The sequence below is a fragment of the Boleophthalmus pectinirostris genome, unplaced genomic scaffold (genome assembly GCF_026225935.1).
Source record: "Boleophthalmus pectinirostris isolate CB_2022bp ecotype Guang Dong unplaced genomic scaffold, ASM2622593v1 HiC_scaffold_17, whole genome shotgun sequence".
Taxonomy (NCBI): Eukaryota; Metazoa; Chordata; class Actinopteri; order Gobiiformes; family Gobiidae; genus Boleophthalmus; species Boleophthalmus pectinirostris.
The window spans coordinates 26,821,930-26,843,732 of record NW_026571115.1 but is presented as its reverse complement, the minus strand read 5'-3'; the positions used below and the strand labels follow the sequence as shown (position 1 = coordinate 26,843,732).

Here is a 21,803-nt window from a genome sequence, read left to right as displayed (position 1 = left end):
TTCTTTTTTTTTCTTTTGTCCAGTTGGTAGAATTGAAATTTTCTTTTGCTACAGCTCCTACCGTGACAACTGAGAGATTACACAGATCCATCAGAAAAGTTCCATACTGCGCCTTTAACAGGAAGATCTTGAGAAGACTTATGAAGTGCTAAAGTATTACAAGAATCCCAAGCTCTAAACTACAGGTTACAAATTCTTGAAAGGGAGTATCATTGCTCGGCTCAGTCAGAGTTGTGTGAACTTGTGTGACAATCTTCCCTACAGTATAATACGTAGACAGTCACAGTTAGTGAGGGTGTAAGAAAAGGAACGTAGAAGCAAAGTTAGACTCCCTAAAGTGTAAAAGTTAACTTCTTCAGTCAGGAAGGATGCTCACTGTTTCTTACTTTTCTTGGGGGGTATTTCAGAAGTTGGACTGGAGTAACTTTTGGCAGGAAGAAAATGAGTGGAGATAGACTAAATTTCAGGTCCAGATACATTCACTGTCTGTTAGGAGACTTGTCAGTGCTTACTCTGGGCAAAAACTCATGAAATGCAGATAGTGCCCTGAAAAAAAAGTAACGTGTAGCATTCAGTCGAACTGAGAAGGACTGAAATTATAGCAAAATTACTTTTAATCTTTTAATCCTTACTGTCACAGAACCCGTAAGAGCTGGACAAGAACAAAATAACTAAGGCTGGGTATCATTCAGAAGTTGCTGATACGATACATATCTCGTTACAGTGAGCTTGCGATTCAATATGATACAGTACGATATATTTCAAATCAATTAAATACAGTTCAATAAAAAATAAAGGCTAAATCATGGGTGTGATACTAACAGTCTTTGTTAAACCACTCCTTGTGGAAAGTGAATATGAAACACATCCATTTCAATCAGAACAGTGAAAATGTCAAATGTTGCATAAACGAGTTTCCTTCCTCTGAACAAGCAACAAAACTGTATCACTGTAACAAAATAACTTAGTAAAATAAAAAAAAAATATATAAAAAATATTTGGTGATATATCGATACAGCAGCCCACAATAACGATACTGTATCATCACATTAAACAATACAATATATCGATATTTTAATATCTTTGCACACCCCTAAAAATAACAGAAATTACTATAAACTCTAGCTCATTGTTTAACTATTATCCATATTTTAACATTCATTTAGAACATATTATAAGAAGCTCAAAAATACATTCACAAATAAAACAAACCTTGTTCCCGAGTCGACTGTTGCTATCTTTGGATTTTTTATGTTAGGGGTCCCCAAATCCCAGGTCGGGGACGGTTGTTTGGGGGCAGCGAAAGCGCCGCGTGGACCGTTCCCCTCTCCCGTACGCGGCATGGACCGTCCCCCCTCCCATACGCCGCACGAACCGTCCCCCCTCCCGTACGTCACGCGGGCTGCACCACTAAACCAGAACTAAATCAGAACTAAACCAGGTCTAAACCAGGTTTAAACCAGGTCTAAAACAGGGTCTAAAACAGGTCTAAAACCAGGACTAAAGGTTGGGGACTACTGTTTTATATAACCTTTTAATGTTGCTCTTGTTTTTCCCCATTAATGTTGCTGTATTTACTTTGCGTCTTTTCTGTATATCAAAACCTATGTGAAGTTGACCCCCCATCAAACGCAAACCTACACAATAACTATGTCAATCGTTTGTGTTTGTTTTGCTGCAAAAAGTTTCGATGGTGATGCTTTACTTTTTGGGATATTAACAATAATTTTATAGGTCAAATTAGGGTCAGCCAGCACCTCAGGAAGCTTAAAAATGTTATAAAACAGCCCAGAATGGTGTCAATCGTTTGTGCTTCGTTTGTGCTGCAAAAAATTTTGTTTGTGCTATTATGGTTCTTAAGATATTAGCAGTTTTATTTTCCGCCGATGTCTTTTCAGCTGAACTTGTAGAAAATTATACGAAAAGTTTATATTTCATTTGTACTGTGACAATTTTTATTAAAGTTAGTATATTTCTAAAATTATTAATTATTATTTTTGAGGGGCCAACTTCACGGAGGTTATATCAAGCTAATGTTTAACCCTCACTTCCACTCACACAGGAAGTCACCAAAATAAAAGCGTGACCTTAATGTTAAATGCCATGGACTGTATGTTAATGTACGTAAGAGCTAACTTGACTTTTACATAATGTATTACCATAATGCACAGATTTTATAAGTTTGCCTGGAATGTTCAAGCCAGGCTGGTGCCACCTAGTGCCTCCGCTAAATTCCATTTCTCTCCAGCGACTAGGTCAGGAATCAAAATACATTAGACTGTTTGCAAGAACCCTGGAAGTTGTAGAAGCCGTGACGTCAAACTCAAGCACCTGTCTGGGTCCCTTTTGCAGTTCAGCACAACAGTAAACAAAGCGGTCGAGATGGATGTAGATGAAGACATATATTCTGCGTTGGCAATGATTCCTGAGTTCGAGGATTTAAAGCCGGTGTGGTATAGTATTTTGACCCTGGGGTAAGAATCCTATTATGGTATGTTGACCTCCCTACAGAATATTGACCCCCCTATGAAAATCTATATTTTATTAATAAAGAACTTGAATACTATAGAAAAACTTTGAATATTAATACTATATCTGCAAATTAAAAGATATTGAGATATTTAAAAGTGTTTTCTGAAGAACTCAGATGCATTTTTTTTGTCAATCATATCTTTTGAATGTTAAAAATGAATTAGTTGTCTAAACACATATTTTACTGAAAATGAGATAAGTACTTTTTAATTAGTTAGGTAATCAAAGTGATGTATAATGATTTGGAATCTTGTTAAAATAGACAGGGATGATCAATTGAGTAGCTAAATAGGGGAAACCTATGAATATAGTAATCTGACCCCCCAGTTTGTTGAATGTTTGGTGAATTTTATCAAGGGGAAAGACGTTATTGCTCTGCTTCCTACAGGATTTGGCACATTTCATACATCACGACTAAATAGCAGCAACTGGTTAAATAAAAAAGTACCCGCCTACCATCGAGCAAACGAATCCTAATGCTGCAAGGTCAGACAGTTTCCATGAAGGGAAACCGCAAGTGTTTGCATTCGCAAGTGTTTGAGTAATCCTTTATTATGTTCTCTGTTCCACCTTGTGATGTCATGTAGTGGTAGTTTTCAAGTTTACAGCTGCTACTTTTTACCTTTAGTTCAGTAGATTGGCAATTACGGCACTGAAACTATACTACCACATGACATCACAAAGTGGAGTGTTTTCTGTTTGAGAGAAGAAGTCAGCCTACATATGCAAGGATTATTGTGTTAAACATGAATGAAACTAACACAACTCCAGGCATGTTTTTGATGAGGTAACAACATTTTAACACTGCTAAAAGTGCACAAGAGTCAGTTTTGCATAATACAGAACCTGAGTGTGAACATGTGTTTTGGCTTAGAATTTGTCATGTCCAGATAACAATTTCGATGAGCAAAATACAATGAGATTTATTTTAACAATCCCAAATCCTGATTATTCATTCATGATTTCAGCCCTCGTTATTGACCGGATCTAAATGCCTTTGTGTGGCCTGTGCAAATGTCAGCTCACTTCACACACTGAAATGAGCAGAGCATTATTTACACGGCGGCTGTGATAGATCATAGACTGGAGCTCACCACGCCTCCACAGTCAACCATGTCAGCGGAGGCTCATTCAAATGCTTCATGTGGCCACATCCAGTCAGGCATGAAATCCACAACATCCCACCACTGTCAGAGGACTTCCGATGAAGCTCCAGTGTACAGGCCTCACTCAACGCTGCTAATGTGCTAAACGCAGGGGAGAAGCGTGATAGAAGAACTGATCGAGTAAATAAAAACAATGTTCAGCCAAGTATTTATTTAAAGGTTAGGTTAGTTTAATTGCCATTTGTAGTAAAAAAAAAAAAAAAAACACATTGGAAAACATGTGAAAGAAGCTCAAAGTTAACCATGAGACATTCAAAACTAATATTAAAGAGAGGGTACTGTACCATTGTACTATGGGGTAATAACTTCTAACACATATAATATATTTAGATCACCATGTTACCTTTATATGATATATATTTTGATAAATGCATATATATATATATATATATATATATATATATATATATACACACACACACACACAGAATACATATAAATACAGAAAGTGCTCCACTAGAGCTACATTATAAAATGGCTTAAGGCTCACAAGTCAATTTTGTGTAATATAAGACCTATAACATTTGCACCAGTGGGTCTACTTCTTTGCCTGAGCTATAACTGTAGTTCTTGTTTAGTTCATTTTGACATTCTATCCCTGAGGTAAGCAGACCACACTATCAGGGGGTCTTCCCTGTGCTCATTATGAAGCCCCAGTACACCTCTGGAGCCTTACAGATATATGGGATCAAACGCCTGTGCCTGCCGTGCCTTCAGTTTGGGTAGACAGACAACTCCACTGTCACCCTTTAAGACCTGTTCACATCATTAGTGCCCTATACCTTCAAAAGACAACTTATGGAAGAGACGGGTGCATTGGAAATTCTGCTTCTGGTTCTTGGTTACAAGTTAATGATGAGGTGCGAGTTAAATAGAATGAAAATGTTGTGATATGATTTTTAGCAGATTTCTAGCGGGCTTTAAAGGTCCTATATTACACAAAAATGACGCTTGTGAGCTTTCTACATCTACAAAGCTCAAAATGCTCCTTGTGATGTCATGAAGTGGTCGTGTTCAAGTTAAAAACTACGTTTTACCTTTTGTTTAGTAGAGATTGGCAATTCCAGGGCTTAATTTATCCAAATGATTCTAGGGGTGTGGTGATTCTAGTATGGAGTTTAAAAACAAAGTGGAACAGAACATAGCCTAAATTTACAGGATTTGTGAATGAATGAAAACAACTCCAGGTATGTTTCTGATGACAAAACAATATTATAAGATTAAATCACAAAATATGGGCCTTTTACTACTCCATTATCAATCTCTAACCCAAAGCCTAACCCTAACCAACTTAAAGACACACCGTGTAACATTTTGGTGTAAGGCAAACCACCTGCTTGTCTTTATGGAAATTAGGGGTGTACAAAAATATTGTATAGTTTAATGTGATGATACAGTATCGATATCGTGGGCTGCTGTATTGATATATCGCCAAGAGTATATTTTTAGTATATTTTATTATTATTTTGTTACAGCGCTACAATTTTGTTTCTTGTTCAGAGGAAGGAAACGTGTTCATGCGACACATTTGATATATTCATTGTTTTGATGATTAAAATGTTTGTGTTTCATATGAACTTTGCACAAGAACTGGTTTAACGAAGACTTTTAGTATTACAGCCATGATTTAGCCATTATTTTTAACTGAACTGAATCGATTCGAAATATATCGTATTGAATCGTATCAAATCAAAATCTCACTGTATCAAGGTATGTATCGTATCTGCAACTTCTGAGTGACACCCAGCCCTAATGGAGATGTTATTTCTTTGCCTGGAGTACCTATCTCGATGTTGGCAAGTTACATCATCAGGCCATAGACTTTTACAATCAAAACACATGGAACTGAATCAACGCAAGATAAATTAGTCCAGTTCAACACTGTTTCATTAGAGACTAAGCAATAACATATATCATAGAGAATCCCCCAAAAGAAAAGTTACACAGTGTAGCTTCAACCGTAGATATCATAAAATTAATGTTCAAATTGTTTTAAAGAAGACATATTGTGCTGTTTGAGCTAGGCTGCTTTATAGTTATAATTCATGACACACGTCGTGCATTTTAAATAGCAATGTTCATCTAAAACAACTTCATAAAAGAAACAAGGCCGCTGACTTCTGCATTAGAAAACTGCTGTGCCAACTGGGAGCTGATGTCACCGTAAATGTCATCACAACAAAGAGTCGTGAAGTTGTCAGCACCTATGAATAGCTGCAGATTACGCTACCTATTTCCCGAATTTTGCACGTATCACTGTTTAAGGAAATAAAACTAGAGAATGAAATAAGTACAGAGCAGTGGGTGAAAATAAGCTACTGCTCAGACATGCACAGATGACTCCAAACACTACTTCGCGAGGGTAAATGAGAAGGAAACATCTTTAACATGATTAAAAGCTGTGAAAAGTGGATAATAGGCCTGCATAATGAGTTTGCGTTTGGCCCTGGGTGTGACATAGTGGAGCTCCAGTCTGCAGCCAATAACGTCAGCCCTACAGAGTGCAGCCAGACTCTGTTGATTGTGGCTCATGTCAATATCCATTTTGAAAAATCTTTGAGACCAAATCAACTGTTTGTCCAAGAAATTAGTTTTATATTAAGGACAGCTGCCCACTCAGAGCATCCAAGTGTGCTACGGAGCATCTCTCCTCCACGGCATCCAAGTGTACGAGTCCACAAAACACATGTATATACTTCTATAAATTAAATAAGATTGACAAAAGTAGGGCTGTGCCAAAATCAAAGATCGATCTCTACTTTGGTCGATCTCGATGATAAGGAGCGTATTAATTGACAGCCAATTATGAGAGAGTAAGAGCGTGTGGTGTTGACGAGGATTTACACTCTAGTTTCGGAAAAAGCAGCCTGAGCCACAGCATCTCTCCCCACATGTTCACAAGTTCACAGTTTTTGACTTAAATCTGCACAATTTGACTAAACTCATCTTTATAATCCAAGTTAGGGAAAATAAACGACTATTTTCTCACTGTTTAACGATATGCTTATAGGTTTAATACGTTGGACAAACTCATTCCAAACTTTAAATGTGAATCTCTCTGGAATTATCGGTAGCTTGATTCATCAGCTGATTTTACTTCGTGGAAACTGTATGACCTCGCAGCATGAGGATTCATTCGCTTAACGGTATATGCGCACTTTTTTAATTTAACCAATCGCTGCTATTTGGTCATGATGTATGTGATGCACCACTAACGGGGCTAACTGGTATATTAAGCTTTTCCCAAATCCTGTAGAAAGAAGGGCATTAATGATAAAAATTATGAAATTCACTGAACATTCTCTTTCCGAATTTAAATCCTCGATCTCGGGAATCGTTGCCTACACAGAATGTATGGCTCTTCGCTGATTGGCTGGTGCCCGAACTCGCACTTCTGGGGTTTTTGTGAACCATCTAGTGTATTCTGATTCCTGACCTAGTTGCTGTAGAGAAATGAAATTGAGTGGAGGCACTAGGTGGCACCAGCCTTGCTAAATTATTGGTCCTATCAACACAAAGTAAAAACTGTAGTGATCCTGACTCACTGCTCTTTACACCAGAAGTCGGCATGTCTATGTTTTAATAAAATGGAAGAAGATCAAATCAAAAATTGAGATCGATCAATATGGGTAAAAAAAAATCCTGATTTTTTTTTTTTCCTTATCACCCAGCCCTAATCAAAAGTAAAATAAATCACATACTAATCGATACTAAACCTACTATGACTTTGATTAAAATCAATTACAATCATAACCATCCAGGGTGTGCAAAAAAAATCCAGATTTAGTTTTTTGCCATATTGGCCAGCTTCACTAGATACTCTACTTGAGCAGGTATCGATGCTAAAAATGTTGCATTTCCAGGACAGAAATGAAGTATAAGTATAAAATCAAGTTTGAAATTGTCTTTTTTTATTTTCTCAACAACACTAGAATGAACTGTATGACCATGTTATTGAATATTTTATGTCTAACGTTTAACAGGAGTCAGTGGTTAAAATAGTTAAAATTTAATTACGTATTTCAGAACCACTGCTGTAATATAAAAAATCATGTGTCATCTTAAAGGGGGTATCATACAAAATCTACTTTTTTCCCTCATCAAAAACGTGCCTGAAGAGGTTTCCTGCATGTAGTGCAAGGTTGAGTAATCTAGTGATCTCTCATGGACCCTATTCAAACCCTCCTTGTGGTTAGCTGTAAGACTCTGTCAGCCCATAAGCCTACATCATCCATTCTCCCACATGACAATTGTCCATAAATATACAAAAACATGATACAAATTACACATTAACAAATCTGATGCGATGTGCAGCAGGTTCATTAGTGGAATGCATGCTGATTATAATGCCACACTGAAGGGAGAGTGACTTAGGCCCCATCCACACTAGTGCATATTAGAGTCGTTTTCGTTGCAGATGCAGTGTTCGTCCACACTAATCCGATGGAAAACAGCTCCAGAGACGGAACGATCTGGTGCCGCCAGCTCCCACTAATTCACCTGAGTACGGATCTGAGCCGGCACTGTGTGGACGCCTGAAAACATTGATACGCTGCCGTAGGAGCTCTAGTTGCATCCTTATTGGCCACGTCACTGTAATTTGCGCCTTTCTGATTCGCTGGGTTTGTGACATTGGTCATGTGACACTATTGCGGAAAACAGTTTAAACAAACCATAAACAAAGGGGAAACAGCGCAGCTAGAACTACTACTACTACAGAATAAACTCACTATCAGCAGAACATCCCTCTGAGTCGTGTCCTTTTTAACTCCAACAGAAGCTGATACCGTCAGGACACAAGGAGTGAGCTGTTTTTTGAGCACTTAGTTTATGCAAATTAGCCATGTGGTTTTAAGTTTCGTTTCTGTAAAACATAAACAAATGTGCACAAAGCTGTGTGGATAGGGAAGGGTTACGGACACAGAAACGACATGTCTGGATGCAAATTGTTTCCGATACGGTGAAATGGTGATACAGTGATTCATTTTATTGTAAACGTAACCTTAGTGCAGAGAGAAAAGGGAGGGGAGATGCATAAAAACTTCAAAACAATAAATGGTAACATGGTGATCTAAATGTTAATACGTAAATTAGCTCCACTTTTAAGTAAAAAAAACAAACAATAAAACCATATTTCAGAACGTTTTTTCATAGGGATATACTGTATGTTTTATGCCACATTGTGGAATATTATAGCAAAGGGATTTCCTTAGAAACAATTAGGTGGTGCTAAGACTGTGCAATTAATCAAATTTTATCGCAATTTTGATTTGTGTATCAAACAATCTTCAAACTCATATAATCGAGTTGAAACCATTTAAAGCTTAACAATGTTTATTTTAGGATTTTTTTTTTTTTTTTTTTTTAAATATAGAGATTGTTGAACAGCTGGATATATAGTTTATTTTGGATACATTGATGTTTTTCTATACCGTATTTCATGTTCAAAGTATATTGTTCATTTTATGTTTTATTCATGGCAAAACTGCTCTAAGGTTCATATTTGTAGCCTATATTTATTTTCAATTTGAAAGTTTTGGGTAAATTATCAATAACAAAGTGTTTTTTTTTTTTTTTTTTAAGAGAGATAAATGCTGAACAAATGCATCATGTAACTAAAAAATAATCGTTTGAATAATCGTGATTTTAATATCAACCAAAATAATCGTGATAAAGATTTTTTCTACAACTGAGCAGCAACAGGTGGCGCCCAAGTTAGAGTCAGGTTTAGTCCATCCATAGTGAACAAAAAAAAACATGGTCTATTTTTTGGCTAAAAAGTTACAGAGTATGACTTTAAAATGGCATAACTCCCAATAATTTATCAAATATCTGACTGCTACTTTCTGAGCTGCCTTACTTGCATACAGTTTATTGAAAACACGATCTGTTATGTGGAGACCTTACACCTTTAAGCTTCAGTAACAGGACGTTTGCATAGCCAGCCTTCTAATCCCGTGCATGTGTTAAATAAGTACTATCAAGGTACTGCTTCACTGAACTACTCATCCTGGCTTATTTATTCAGTCAACTCCCCGAGCTGCTAATCCCCCTGTGCGAGCCTGTACTACACACAAAACACACATCTATGGCCAAACATGGCGGCGTGCACACGAGGCGTAGTCATTTACATAGCCCTGGTCTTCTGCTTAACGTCAAGGCACGACTTAATGAGCTGGAGGGCCGTATCCTTCCACCGAATGCAGCTTGTGGGGGCTTAATTAATATGATAGCAGCCTGGTTTATTTTAAATGTATATATCGACTTTTCAGAGCTTTTCAACGTGTTCTAGTCTCAGCATTTATGTACACACTCAGTCGTCCAGGTAGAATCCATGAAACCTGAGTTGTATTTGAAGAGATTCGTGTATGTTTGAATAATCCATAGTCGCTTATTTTAAAGGCTTCATTTTTCTGATCGACCCCAGTTTTCACCGCCACATGTACACGGACACTGCTCTGTACTAACTTTGTTATACTATTTTATTTTCTTAATCTGTGATATGTGTAGGATTCGTCAGTGTTATGTATTCATTTTGTTACAAATGCTAGTGTGCTCTGCAGCTATTTATAGGAAAGGACATCAACTTCACCATTCTTTGTTGTGATGATGTTTACGGCGACGTTAGCTCCCATTGGTACGGAAGCCGAGAGGGGTCACAACAAACGCAAACATCACAACAAATACAAATGCGACAACACAACAAAAAGCCACAACACAGCAAAAAAAGCCACAACGGAAATGACCGTGGGACTCTTTTTGTTGTGTTGTCGCATTTGTATTTGTTGTGGCGTTTGCATTTGTTGTGACCCCTCTCGGCTTCCGTACATTGGGCACCACAGTTTTTTAATGTGGAAGTCAGCTGACTTGTTTCTTTTATTAGGTTGTTTTAAAATTAATGTTGTTGAACTGCAGATTTTGTTGTTTTGTTGTCTTTTTCACTGACAAAATTTCTAAAACCTTTCGGCACCCTACATGTGTAGAATTGATCATACTTTTAGGGCTAAATATAAAATGTTATAGCCTGGTTCATCAGCCGATTTCACTGTGTAGAAACTGTCTAACCTCACAGTGTTAGGATTCATTTGCAGTCCTTTTTAAAATTTAACCAATCACTGCTATTTGGTCATGACGTATGTAATGCTCCGCTAACGGGGTTGACTAGTATATTAAGCTTTTCCCAAATCCCGTAGGAGGTGATAAAATTCCCCAAATATTGTCTTTATTCCGGCTTTAAATCCTCGATTTGGGGAGACGTTGACAACACAGAATGTATGGCTCTTTGCTGATTGGCTGGTTGGTGCCCAAACTTGCACTTCCGGGGTTTTTATGAACCGTCTAGTGTATTCCAATTCCTGACCTAATCGCTGGAGAGAAATGAAACTAAGTGGAGGCACGAGGTGGCACCAGCCTGGCTAGAAATGTTAACCCTTTCCTCTCAAGTTATGGTTTGGTATTATAGTTTTTAACATTCAAAATACTGTCAGTGCATTTATTGTCGTCTCTTTTAAACAAAATGTTTAGAAATCATCATAATAGTCTCATGGGAACTTAACAGAATGCTGTAGTTGTGTGAAAGAGCTTAAATGTACAGGATTTGCATGTTAATGAAACAAAACGCAACTCCGGGTCTGTTTGTGATGAGGATTATAACATAGATCAGAACAGAGTGTAATATGGGCGCTTCAAAGTCTCAAAGCACAACAGAAGTAAGTGTTTGAGGAGTTAATAATTCCTGATCGTTGCTGTCGTAGTCTAGGTTAAAGTTTTGCTACCTTATCCATAAAGGTGCATTTCTTTGCTCATTGAACAGTTACTTAACTTGAAGTTCGTTAGATTTTCTCAGATTAGGACTGTGGGAGTGTTTTATTTTTAGTCTATTTTTGTTTTGTTAAAGGTGCATTGTGTAACTTTTCAGATGCTTTTCTCCATGGTGATGTTATTGCTTTGACTGGAATGTTTCACAGTATGGCATTAACTAAACCTTTCTATCTTCATGAAGACCAAACGAGACCCAATGTACAGGTCAGATCTGTGGAGAGGCGACCAAGCTCACAGTCAGAATGCCTGTTTTTCTAGGTATTTTTGAGCTCTAAAACCACTTGTAATTGAATAAATGTAAGGTAGAGCTGTTTAATGTCATACTGTGGAACATTCCTGGCAGAGCAATGATCCATAGAAACAAGCAGGTGACAAACCCCTAATCAAAAAGTTACATAGTGCACCTTTAAGTATTAAAATCAATTAGAAAAGCTTTGGCGGAACACTGGAGGAGTGGCCACTGTCCAAACCAGTTTCTCGATTACTTTTCTTCTCTTTTCCTCGCACAAGTATCCATGCTGGGTAACAGGCCCGAAGACAAAGTGGATAACTGCGGCAGCCTTGTTTGAATAAGCACAGATGGAATTAGAGTGATATTTGAGAAGTGAAAATAGAATAACTGCAGTCTCTGTCAGCATTGCACCAGGTCCAAGAAAAGATGAGCCAAACGTTTAAAAGCTTGACACAAATTGTTCCAAATGCGAGCAAAGCTGACCAAAATATTTTCAATTCTGCTTTTACAATACAAGAAAAAACAATAAACAATACAGTGTGTGAGTGTCAATGTTTCTGTGCCTTTAGCAATTATTCCGCAAAAGTTGTTGTGCTAAACATCTTAAAAGGTCCATATTATGCAATTTTCAGATCTATGTTATAGCATTATTTCCTCATCAAAAACATATGTGGAGTTTTGTTTCATTCACACATGTTTAAGTCCAAACCCTGCATATTTAGGGTGAGTAAATAAAAGCTCAAACATGACTTTCTGGGCCAATTACAACCAGTAAGTAGACTTATTACATCCATTTTTATGCCCAACCAGGATATCGGCTGAACAGATATTTGGAAGCAAATATCAGATATCTAGCACATTTTTCAATAAAATTTTCTTAGTCGATTGTTGGGAATTAACAATTGATTTTTGGTTAATCATGAACGTTTTTATATTAAATTTATTTATTGTTACTATTACTAATCTGCATAAAGAAACTCAACTTTACAACATATAAACCATAACCACTTTAGAGCCACATCAGCCCGTTCGAGATTATAATGTGTTTAATGCAGCTTTGCGCAAATCTTACAGAAATTAAACTTAAAACCACATGGTTCATTTGCATAAACTATAAGCCCAAAAAAAAAACAGCTCTTTCCTTATGTGCTGATGCGGTTCAGCTTTTGTCGGACTAAAGGACATGACTCAGTGGAATATGAGTGTTCTTTCTGTGACAGAGGGATGATGATGATGATGGTGAGTCTGTTCTGTGTGTGTGTCGCGTTTGAGATGGTTCATGTCTTCAGAGATCAGACGTGTGCAGGTTTAGCACAGCTCTTTATTTAACATCATTTCACTCACTTTATTAATGTCAGTCACTTTATTTATTTTGGCTACTGTTGTGATGAAAAGATTTAAAAGTTTTTGTCTTTTGGACGCACGTGCACTCAACTTTATGATGCAGTAACCGGGGGGATACTGTGTTTACATGCACCATGACAAAACCAGGATACTCAAAAAACCCGATCATACCCTGGGCACTGATGTGAATGTAAACACATCACTGAGTGGTACAGTGATCTCCAAGGAGGTGCCAGAGCCCAAACGTAGGACTGTGAGGCCACAACTCCAGTGTTTACGTTGTCAGACGCAGCCTTGTCTCCTTACGCTACACACCGCAACCTAAATTCGGTTTGTTGATTAAAAATGAACGTGATCTGCAGCAATATCCAATCCCTAACCAGTACCACTGAATTAACAGAAAAGGCACTTATTTCCTTCAAACACAGTTAAATTATTACACAAGAGACCCAGTCTGTTATGTAACTGTCATTTATCCTTCAAGTAACTACTGAACAGCTTTGTATGAATAAAAGTTCAAACATTATGAGATCTCCTAGGACAAAATCAGTCTGTAAATAGCCTTATTATATCCACTGAAAGGGCCCAACCATAGTATCATATTATGGAACTGATACTCAACCCAGTTATTGTTTCAGTATCTGCACCAATATTGCATCCCAGGTCCAAATGAAGTAATGAACAGGTCTGTGGTGAGATGTACAACATGATTTTACATTTAGTTCATTGTAAAATCATGATTTACCAGAGTAGAAGAGTACTTTGTATAATATAAGTTCAGTCCACAAATACGAGAATAACTTTTACCATTACCAGGATATCAACAACATGCAGTAGGCAGCAAAACTGGGCAATGACTTAAAACGGACACATGATGAAAAGAAAGGAAAGAAACATCCACAGTGAACCCCCATGGGCCCCTAAACGCACTCCCCGATGTGCCGGCACCAATCAGCGTCCGCATCGACATCCCAGCATGCTTTGGGCCTGTTCATTACCAGTGTGTGTGTGTGTGTGTGTGTGTGTGTGTGTGTGTGTGTGCGTGTGTGTGTGGTGGGGGGGTGTTAGTGTACGTACCCTCTGCCTGGACGGTGAAAGGGGAATCGGACAGTCGCTTGCCAGAGAGCTCGCCCCCTAGAGACGTCATTAGGAAGAACAAGCTGAAGACGCCAGTGCCCAGTACAAAGAGCCTGTGGTGAGAGGAGAGAGGAGGTACAAATAAAGAAGGTTAGACCAGCAGGATTGATTTCAGCACTAGGGAAGTGGCTGTGACAGGTTGGGCTACTCATTTTACCATTTAAGATTATTCTATTTAAGATTTCACAAAAAAATGTTCAACTTTTTTCCAAATTCGGCAGTTTTTTACTTCCTACTACATCAGGCTAAGGAAGTCCATCACTGTTACCCAGCGAGCATCTTGTACACTGGACCAAAACTCCTGATTTGACAAATAAAAATATAAGAAAACAACTTTATTTTGATTAAATTATTATTATCAGTGTCAGAAAAAATGTGTTTCTTTTGTGTAAATTAACTTTTGGATTGAATTCTCTCTCGAGTGGAAACATATTTTTAAACTTTTCAACACAAATTTCTTGTTGATTGATGTAAAACTATAAGTTATATTTACAACAGGTATTATCCCAACAAATTAAGTTAAAATTACAGAATCATGAAAACATGTCATATGCACTTTAAGTATATTTTAGGTGTGTGTATTTTACTTAAAAGTGCACTGTGTAACTTTTTTGGTAGAGGCTCGACCACTTTGACTCCTGAAATGTTCTGAATCTACAGTATGGCATTTAATTTAACCCACTGACGCCGGATGCTGCACAGCGCAGCGCTGAGTCTTTTGTCGGTGTTCCGGATTGTCTGGCGATCAGCGTAACTGGTAAAGGCGGGGCCACACCTGGAAGCATGGGGGGCGTGTCCTCCTCTCGCTTGCATTCACTCCCATAGAGAGACGCAAAACTGCGGGAGCTGTACTGTCGCGTTAAACCTTCTTTATCGTGGCATATTATTTCTCCATTGAAAAATAATCCAAATGTATCCCACACATTTTCCCATCAAGACCTGGTTTGAAGTAACAAACGTTGCTCTTTACTGCCAGCACATGAACGCGCTCTACCACTTGTTCTGTTCGCTGCTCCAGACGCTCCTATAACAGGTGCCATATCGCTATGTCGTGTAACAAATAAACATGGTCAAACACATAAATGCTGACAGTGACACGGACAGTGAAGACTACGCTACGCACAGCAACCTACATTTAGTTTGTTGACTAAAAATGAATGTAATCGACAAAATTCAATTATCGATTAATCGACTAATCATGTCCATCCCTAACCAGGACTAAACCAGGACTGAGTGTCAGGACGGACTCGTAGATGCGCCCACGTAGACCATCGGGTGACCGCGGGAGAAAGGACCGGCGGAGAGCCTCACAGAGCTCAGCGCAGTCACCGCCTGATCGCACTTATCCTGTTCCATGGGCTCGGGGTTCTCTCTCTCTCTCTTAAGTCCAAGATTAGTCCTGGTTTAGACGTAGTTTAGACTCCACTAGAAATGTTATGACATGCACCTTTAACATAACGCTATACGTACAAAGGAGGAATAGTGTGTACGGTATGCAGTGGTGGAAGAAAACACACATATATACGATACTCAGAGTGCCTCAGATTTTTTTCTTAAGGGCCATTCACACCAAAGCGTCAAAAAATGCCTTGACGCCTCTATTTGGACGCCTTTGCATTTGAGTTTAGACGCCCCCGACGCGCGTCTTTGACGCCATGGACGAACGGGACAAAATACTTGATGCGCGTCCGTTGCCCTGGAAACAAGACAACAATGTCAGACCAGACTGATAGAGTGTTTTTATGACATAAAACATCAGCGGAGATCAGGTCGACAACTGGGGCGTATATATATTTATACTCAGCTAATGACACTGGATCAGTCCCGGTCTAGTCCTGGTCTAATACCGGTCTAGTTCTGGTCTAATCACGGTCTAGTCCCGGTCTAGTCGTGGTTTAATCTCAGTCTATTCAGGGTCTAGTCCTTGTTTAGTCTCGGTCTAGTCCTTGTTTAGTCCTCGGTCTAGTCCTGGTTTGGTCCCGGTCTAGTATTGGTCTACTCCCGGTCTAGTCCTTGTTTAGTCCCGGTGTAGTCCTGGTTTAGTCCTGGTCCAGTCCTGGTTTAGTCCTGGTCCGGTCCTGGTGTATTCCTCGTGATGATTGTGGCGTATATATTTATTCTCCGCTCATGTTTGTGTTTCTCGCTCTGGTTCTTGGGTCTTGCTTCCTGATAATAACGTCGCTGCGTCATTGGATACTCGTCCCTGATTGGTTGACGCGGCGCGTCTGACGCAAAAAGTTCAGCATTTTCAACTTCTTGACGCTGACGCCTTGGACGCGCGTCTAGACCGCTGACGCCAAAACGCCCAAGACGCGCCGTGTCGACGCCAGATTCGCGCCGCGTTGACGGCGAAAACGCGCCGCAAAAACGCAGGACGCTCTAGTCGCGCGTCCACATAGACTTTACATAGAAAGTGGACGCTTTGACGCCTTGGTGCGAACGGCCCTTTAGTCAACTCCAGGTATGTTTGTTATGAGGAAACAACATTATAACTTAGAGCAGACCTGTAATTTACACACGGGTTTGAAGATCCCTGTGCTAGCATGAAACACTATTTATACTTTGCGGCTGATGGCGTCTACATTCCCTGGGGATGGGGTGTGGTGCTAACTGTAAGCACTGCTCTGTTACTCAAATTAGACTTTAATCTGAGCTTTATTTGACCACAACGTGACCATAAAGAACAGACTGGAACTATAACAAATGAGCTCATTTCTGCTGTTAAACAAATCTCTCTCAAATAGCATGACAGTCACAAACTAGCTACCATTAGCTAACAGTTTTTCAGGACCGTGAACGCTTGTATTGATCACAAGCTCCCGTAAATGTGTTGTTTAAATCCATTTTGTGGTTTTTCTTGAGTTTTCAGGCAATTTTAAAAGTATTTGAAAGTGTTTGCTAATGTGTGCTTTGTGTTACCATAGTAACTCCTACACCCCCAGCCTAATGTCACTGCAATAGATGAACAGCCGACAAAAGAAAATCAAATTACCTTTTTTTTTTTTTTTTTTTTTTTTTTTTTTACTTATTAAACATTTGATATTGATTTACAACTCATTAATATTTCACACAGTTCTGAGGAAAAAAATCTAAATAAACTAAATCATTAGTTGTTAGAAATAGATGCATCCTGAATTTTGGACTTCTGGTCATCGCGCAATGCATACTCGGAAGGATCCTCCGAAAAAAGTGAGCATCAAATCGCCATGTTTGATTTCCCAGTGGGATGCGTTTATTGTCAAAGCCGATCTTTTCAAGTCTTTTGAACCATATCGTTTTTGTTTCTGGTTCTGATATCGTCATATTTTAGTTTTGGGATTCAGACATCGTAATTGTGTGGTTGCTGGATTTCCCAACAGCGGAAAACAGATCAAGAAATGGGCTTTGGAAGTTTGCAAACTGCATAACTGCAAAAGAGAATCAGATGTGTGTGACTGCAAACCCCCGTTCAAACTGTTTCACTTCCCCATGGAATAGAAAAATTGTGAAAGGCAAAGGCAATGGACAGTATTGATACACAGGAAGGATGAAAAAGGAAACCTCTGGCTGCCTAAGAAACATTTTGTATGTGGAGCGCCATCAAAGCAATATCCCGATCCCTCGCTCAACCTTGGTTACGAATTTAAAAGTCAACGCCAAAGCGAAAGGCACTAGGTGTTCGCCAAGAAAGACCTTCCACTGCAAAGCGACCGAGACGTGATGTTGCTGTAAAGTCGAACAACAAAGTGCGAGCTCCGCCTGTTTGTCTTCTGTCTCTCGATTAACAAACGGGATTTTGCTTTGTTGGCGCTCCACATACAAAATGTTCGCTGCAAACTCGGAATGATTTCTTGCGCAGCCAAATGTTTCCTTTTTTGTCCTTCCTGTGGATCAATACTGCCCATCGCCTTCGCCTTTCACTAGTTTTCAATTCCGTTGGGAAGAGAAACAGTTTGAACGGAGGTTTGCAGTCACACAGATCTGATTCCCTTTTGCAGTTATGGAGTTCGCAAACTTCTGAAGCCTGTTTTTCAAGCTGTTTTCCGCTGTTAGGACATCCAACAACCACACAATTGCGATGTCCGAATCTCGTAACTAAAATATGACAATATCAGAACCAGAAACAAAAGCAATATGGATCAAAAGGCTTTGACAATAGACGCATCCCACTGGGAAATCAAATATGACGATTCGATGCTCACTTTTTCGGAGGATCCTTACCAGTATGTATTGTGCAATGACCGGAAGTCCGAAATTTGGGATGGATGTATTGGTGATTTTCAGACTGAAGAATGTGATTATGTCTTACTCCCACTTGAGGGGCAAGAGACAATTCTTTCCTACTGACTACATTGTACTTTGCCATGAAATATCTAAAAGGTGAATTCACAAATGTTGAACCTGATCATTTCTGTTACTGACTAGACCCAAGAACTCACTGTATTACAACAAAAATCAACACTTTAAATCTATTACTTGTAGCTGCCACCCATTTGTATTTAATATTATTTGCCTACAGAATGTTATGACATAATCTGAAACCCAAAAATAAGAGTTACAGCTGAGGGTTTTAAATACACTAGCTTTCAACTTCATCTTTTTTGACTTCCTAAAATCCAAATGCCATCTAAAAGACAATGACTAGAATATTGCCAATGGTGGAAATGGTCTCTATTTTAAAGGTTCGATATTACACAGAACTAACTCTTGTCATGTTGTTACCGCCTCAAAAATATACCTGCAGTTGTGTTTTGTTTGAGTAACCCTACAGTTTTAGTCTGTAAGTAAGTGAGTGAGACTTTATTTATAGAGCACCTTTCACAGATAAAAAAAAAAAAATCACAAGTGCTTTACAGAGTGCATTAAATGACCTGTAAAAAAACAAGTCTGTCTACATCTCTGGAAGCTCAAAATGCTCTGGTCCGTCTTGTGATGTAATGAAGTGGTAGTTTTCTGCTTTTAATTCTATTCTGAGGTAAAGTCAGTGACAGGAAGAATACTTTGAAAATTTATTTAGGTACAGGATTCTGAATACCTGCATTAAAATTTATTCTGAATACTTAAAATATTCGTATGGTGTGGTGTGCTTCTTATTTGTACAGGGACAGTGCACAACAAAGCATTAACCAAGACAGAAGTCAGAGGAAAGATGCTGTTGCCAGGTTATAGTGTGGAGCCTAATTTACACTTTTAGTCCCTGAGCAGGTTGGTGGAAATAACACTGAGGTGCACATAAATGACAGTGTACAGAGGCAAAATAGAATTAAAAACAGCCTTTTCGTTGTGACATTGCTTGTTATTAGGGATGTAACAATAACCAAAAGTTCTCACAATAATATCGTGGACCCTCACAATATATCAAATTACAAGTCTCTTTGCTTAAATTAAGAGTTACGGTGCAGCAACAGCTTAAAAAAAGACAGAGAACTACATAGACCATGATCCTTTGCTCCATTTCAGTGCAGACTACAAGAACAAATAACAGCTCTAAGCACTTTTAAGTCTTTGTTCTTTAAATTAAGTCTTGTCAAGGCTATTATTGTATATATATTGTTATTGTTGTATTATTGGTTATTGTTACATCCCTAATCGTGAGCTTCCCCACGGTATCGCAATAAATATCGTACCGTGAGGTTCATACCGTGACGATATCATATCGTGAGACTTGGATATCGTTACTCCCCTAATTGTTATGAATTTCCTATCACTGATTAGAGAAAGAGAATGACACATGCACATGTTATAAGAGCGATGTTTTTGATTTTTCTCACAAATTCTGTGCAGTTTGAAGCCTAAACTGTGTGATCAGTATTCCTTTGATTTTAAAGAACTGTATTCTAAGTTCCACCAAATGAAAAAATAACTGTACCAGAGTATATTCTGAATACATATTCTCTGTACATGCATTCAGTAATTTCCCAGCGCTGGTGGAGGTGGAGGTGGAACAGGGGATTTTGAGCTTTGGAGATGTACACAGACTAATAATAATAAAGGATTACTCAAACATGTGTGAATGAAACAAACTCCAGGTATGTTTTTGACAAGGTAAGAACATTATAACATGACTTAAAGCTCACAATAATCAAATTTGTGTAATATAGGACCTTTATTGCCTTACGTGGAATGCTGCATTAATTTTCATTAGGGCTGTAACAAATACAAGTCTCACGATACGATATGATCACTGTATGAACCTCATGGTACAATATTTATTGCGATATCGTAGGAAAGCTCATGATTAGGGATGTAATAATATCCAAATCTCTCTGTATATTTTCACGTCATACATCTCTATGGTTGTGGATATTTTGTGGAGGCTAAAGAAACTGTGAATATGCTACTTTTTCCTCTTAAAATGCTTTGACAAGACTTAATCCAAAGATTTAAGACTTAAAAAACTGTTGAGAAAAGGATCATGGTCTATGTAGTCCCCTGTCTTTTTTTTTTTTTTTTAACTATTGCTGCACCATAACTTTTAATTCAAGCAAAGATAGTTGTAATTCGATATATTGTGATGGTCCACGATATTATTGCGAGAACTTTGACGATACAATATCACGATATTTCAGTTACTGTCACATCCCTAATCTTCATAGTAGCAGCCCACACTAGAAAAGGAAAGTTACATTCTGCACCTTTAATACTGAGATGGAGATGTTTTGTTTTTTGTTTTTTTTGTTTGCTTAGTTCTTTTTTTTTTTTTTTTTTTAGTTCTTTTTTTTTTTTTTTTGGTCTGCATCCTTAAATGATTTACGGTTTATGGCTAGTACGTACATAATTAGCTACTGGACCACGTGGCTTTCAACCAAAACACGAAGTAACAACACGTTTTTGCTGTAAATCAATACATCTATTAAGTTTGGTTAAATGGACGTCAGTATATGTAAAAAGGTGGCATTTTATTTATTTATTTATTTAATTATTTAATTTAATCAACTGAACAAGCTTCTTAGTTTAGTTCAGGAGACTTTAAAGCACAATCCAATATCGCGAGTTTCTGGACCCATTTCCAAACAAATATTAGATGACACAATTAAAAATATTACCTCACTCACAACACAAGGTAATTTAAGTTTCAGTCTGGTAAAATCTCACCTGAAGGGTTTGAAAGTGAGCAGACTTCTCCTCAGCATCATGGAAATCTCGCCGTTGCTGCTGGTCGCATTGGTCATTTTGTACTGGGAGGAAAATCGTCCCTCCTCATCATCTCTGCGCCACTCCTCTTTCTTTTAACCCTAACCCCCAACAACTCCGTTAACATAACTTTCAACCCAATCCAACCGGTACCGCCGCAGACCCGAGAGAAATTAAAGACAGGAACCCCCAACTTCCCGCGCTCACTGCCCGCAATTTATGTCCACATGTCCGGGGAACTTGTGCGTAAAATCCCGCCCGATCTCGCGGCTGCGTCTCTGCGCGCTTGGAGCAATTACGCGCAGATGCAAAAGTCCAAGAGTAAAAAAATAAAAAATAAAAAAACACGTGTGGAATGGTTTTCTTGGTGCCAGAGGATGTGTTGGCATGTGCCCGTGTGCTGTTACGAGCGGAATGAGCAGCAGACCCGGGAAGCGGCGTCCTCCTCATTTTATACA

General features: G+C 38.5%; 1 protein-coding gene across 1 annotated transcript in view; it reads right to left on the bottom strand.

Moving 5' to 3' along the window:
- Window positions 1-21,347, bottom strand: part of LOC110160690 (alpha-1,6-mannosylglycoprotein 6-beta-N-acetylglucosaminyltransferase B-like) — a 212,782-nt gene extending 191,435 nt beyond the window's left edge. Inside the window, exons 1-2 of the mRNA XM_020925372.2 lie at window positions 21,307-21,347; window positions 14,173-14,285 (exon numbers count right to left, since the gene is read on the bottom strand). Coding sequence (XP_020781031.2) covers window positions 14,173-14,285; window positions 21,307-21,347 — 154 coding nt within the window. The remainder of the gene's footprint in view (window positions 1-14,172; window positions 14,286-21,306) is intronic.
- Window positions 21,348-21,803: the final 456 nt, after the last annotated feature.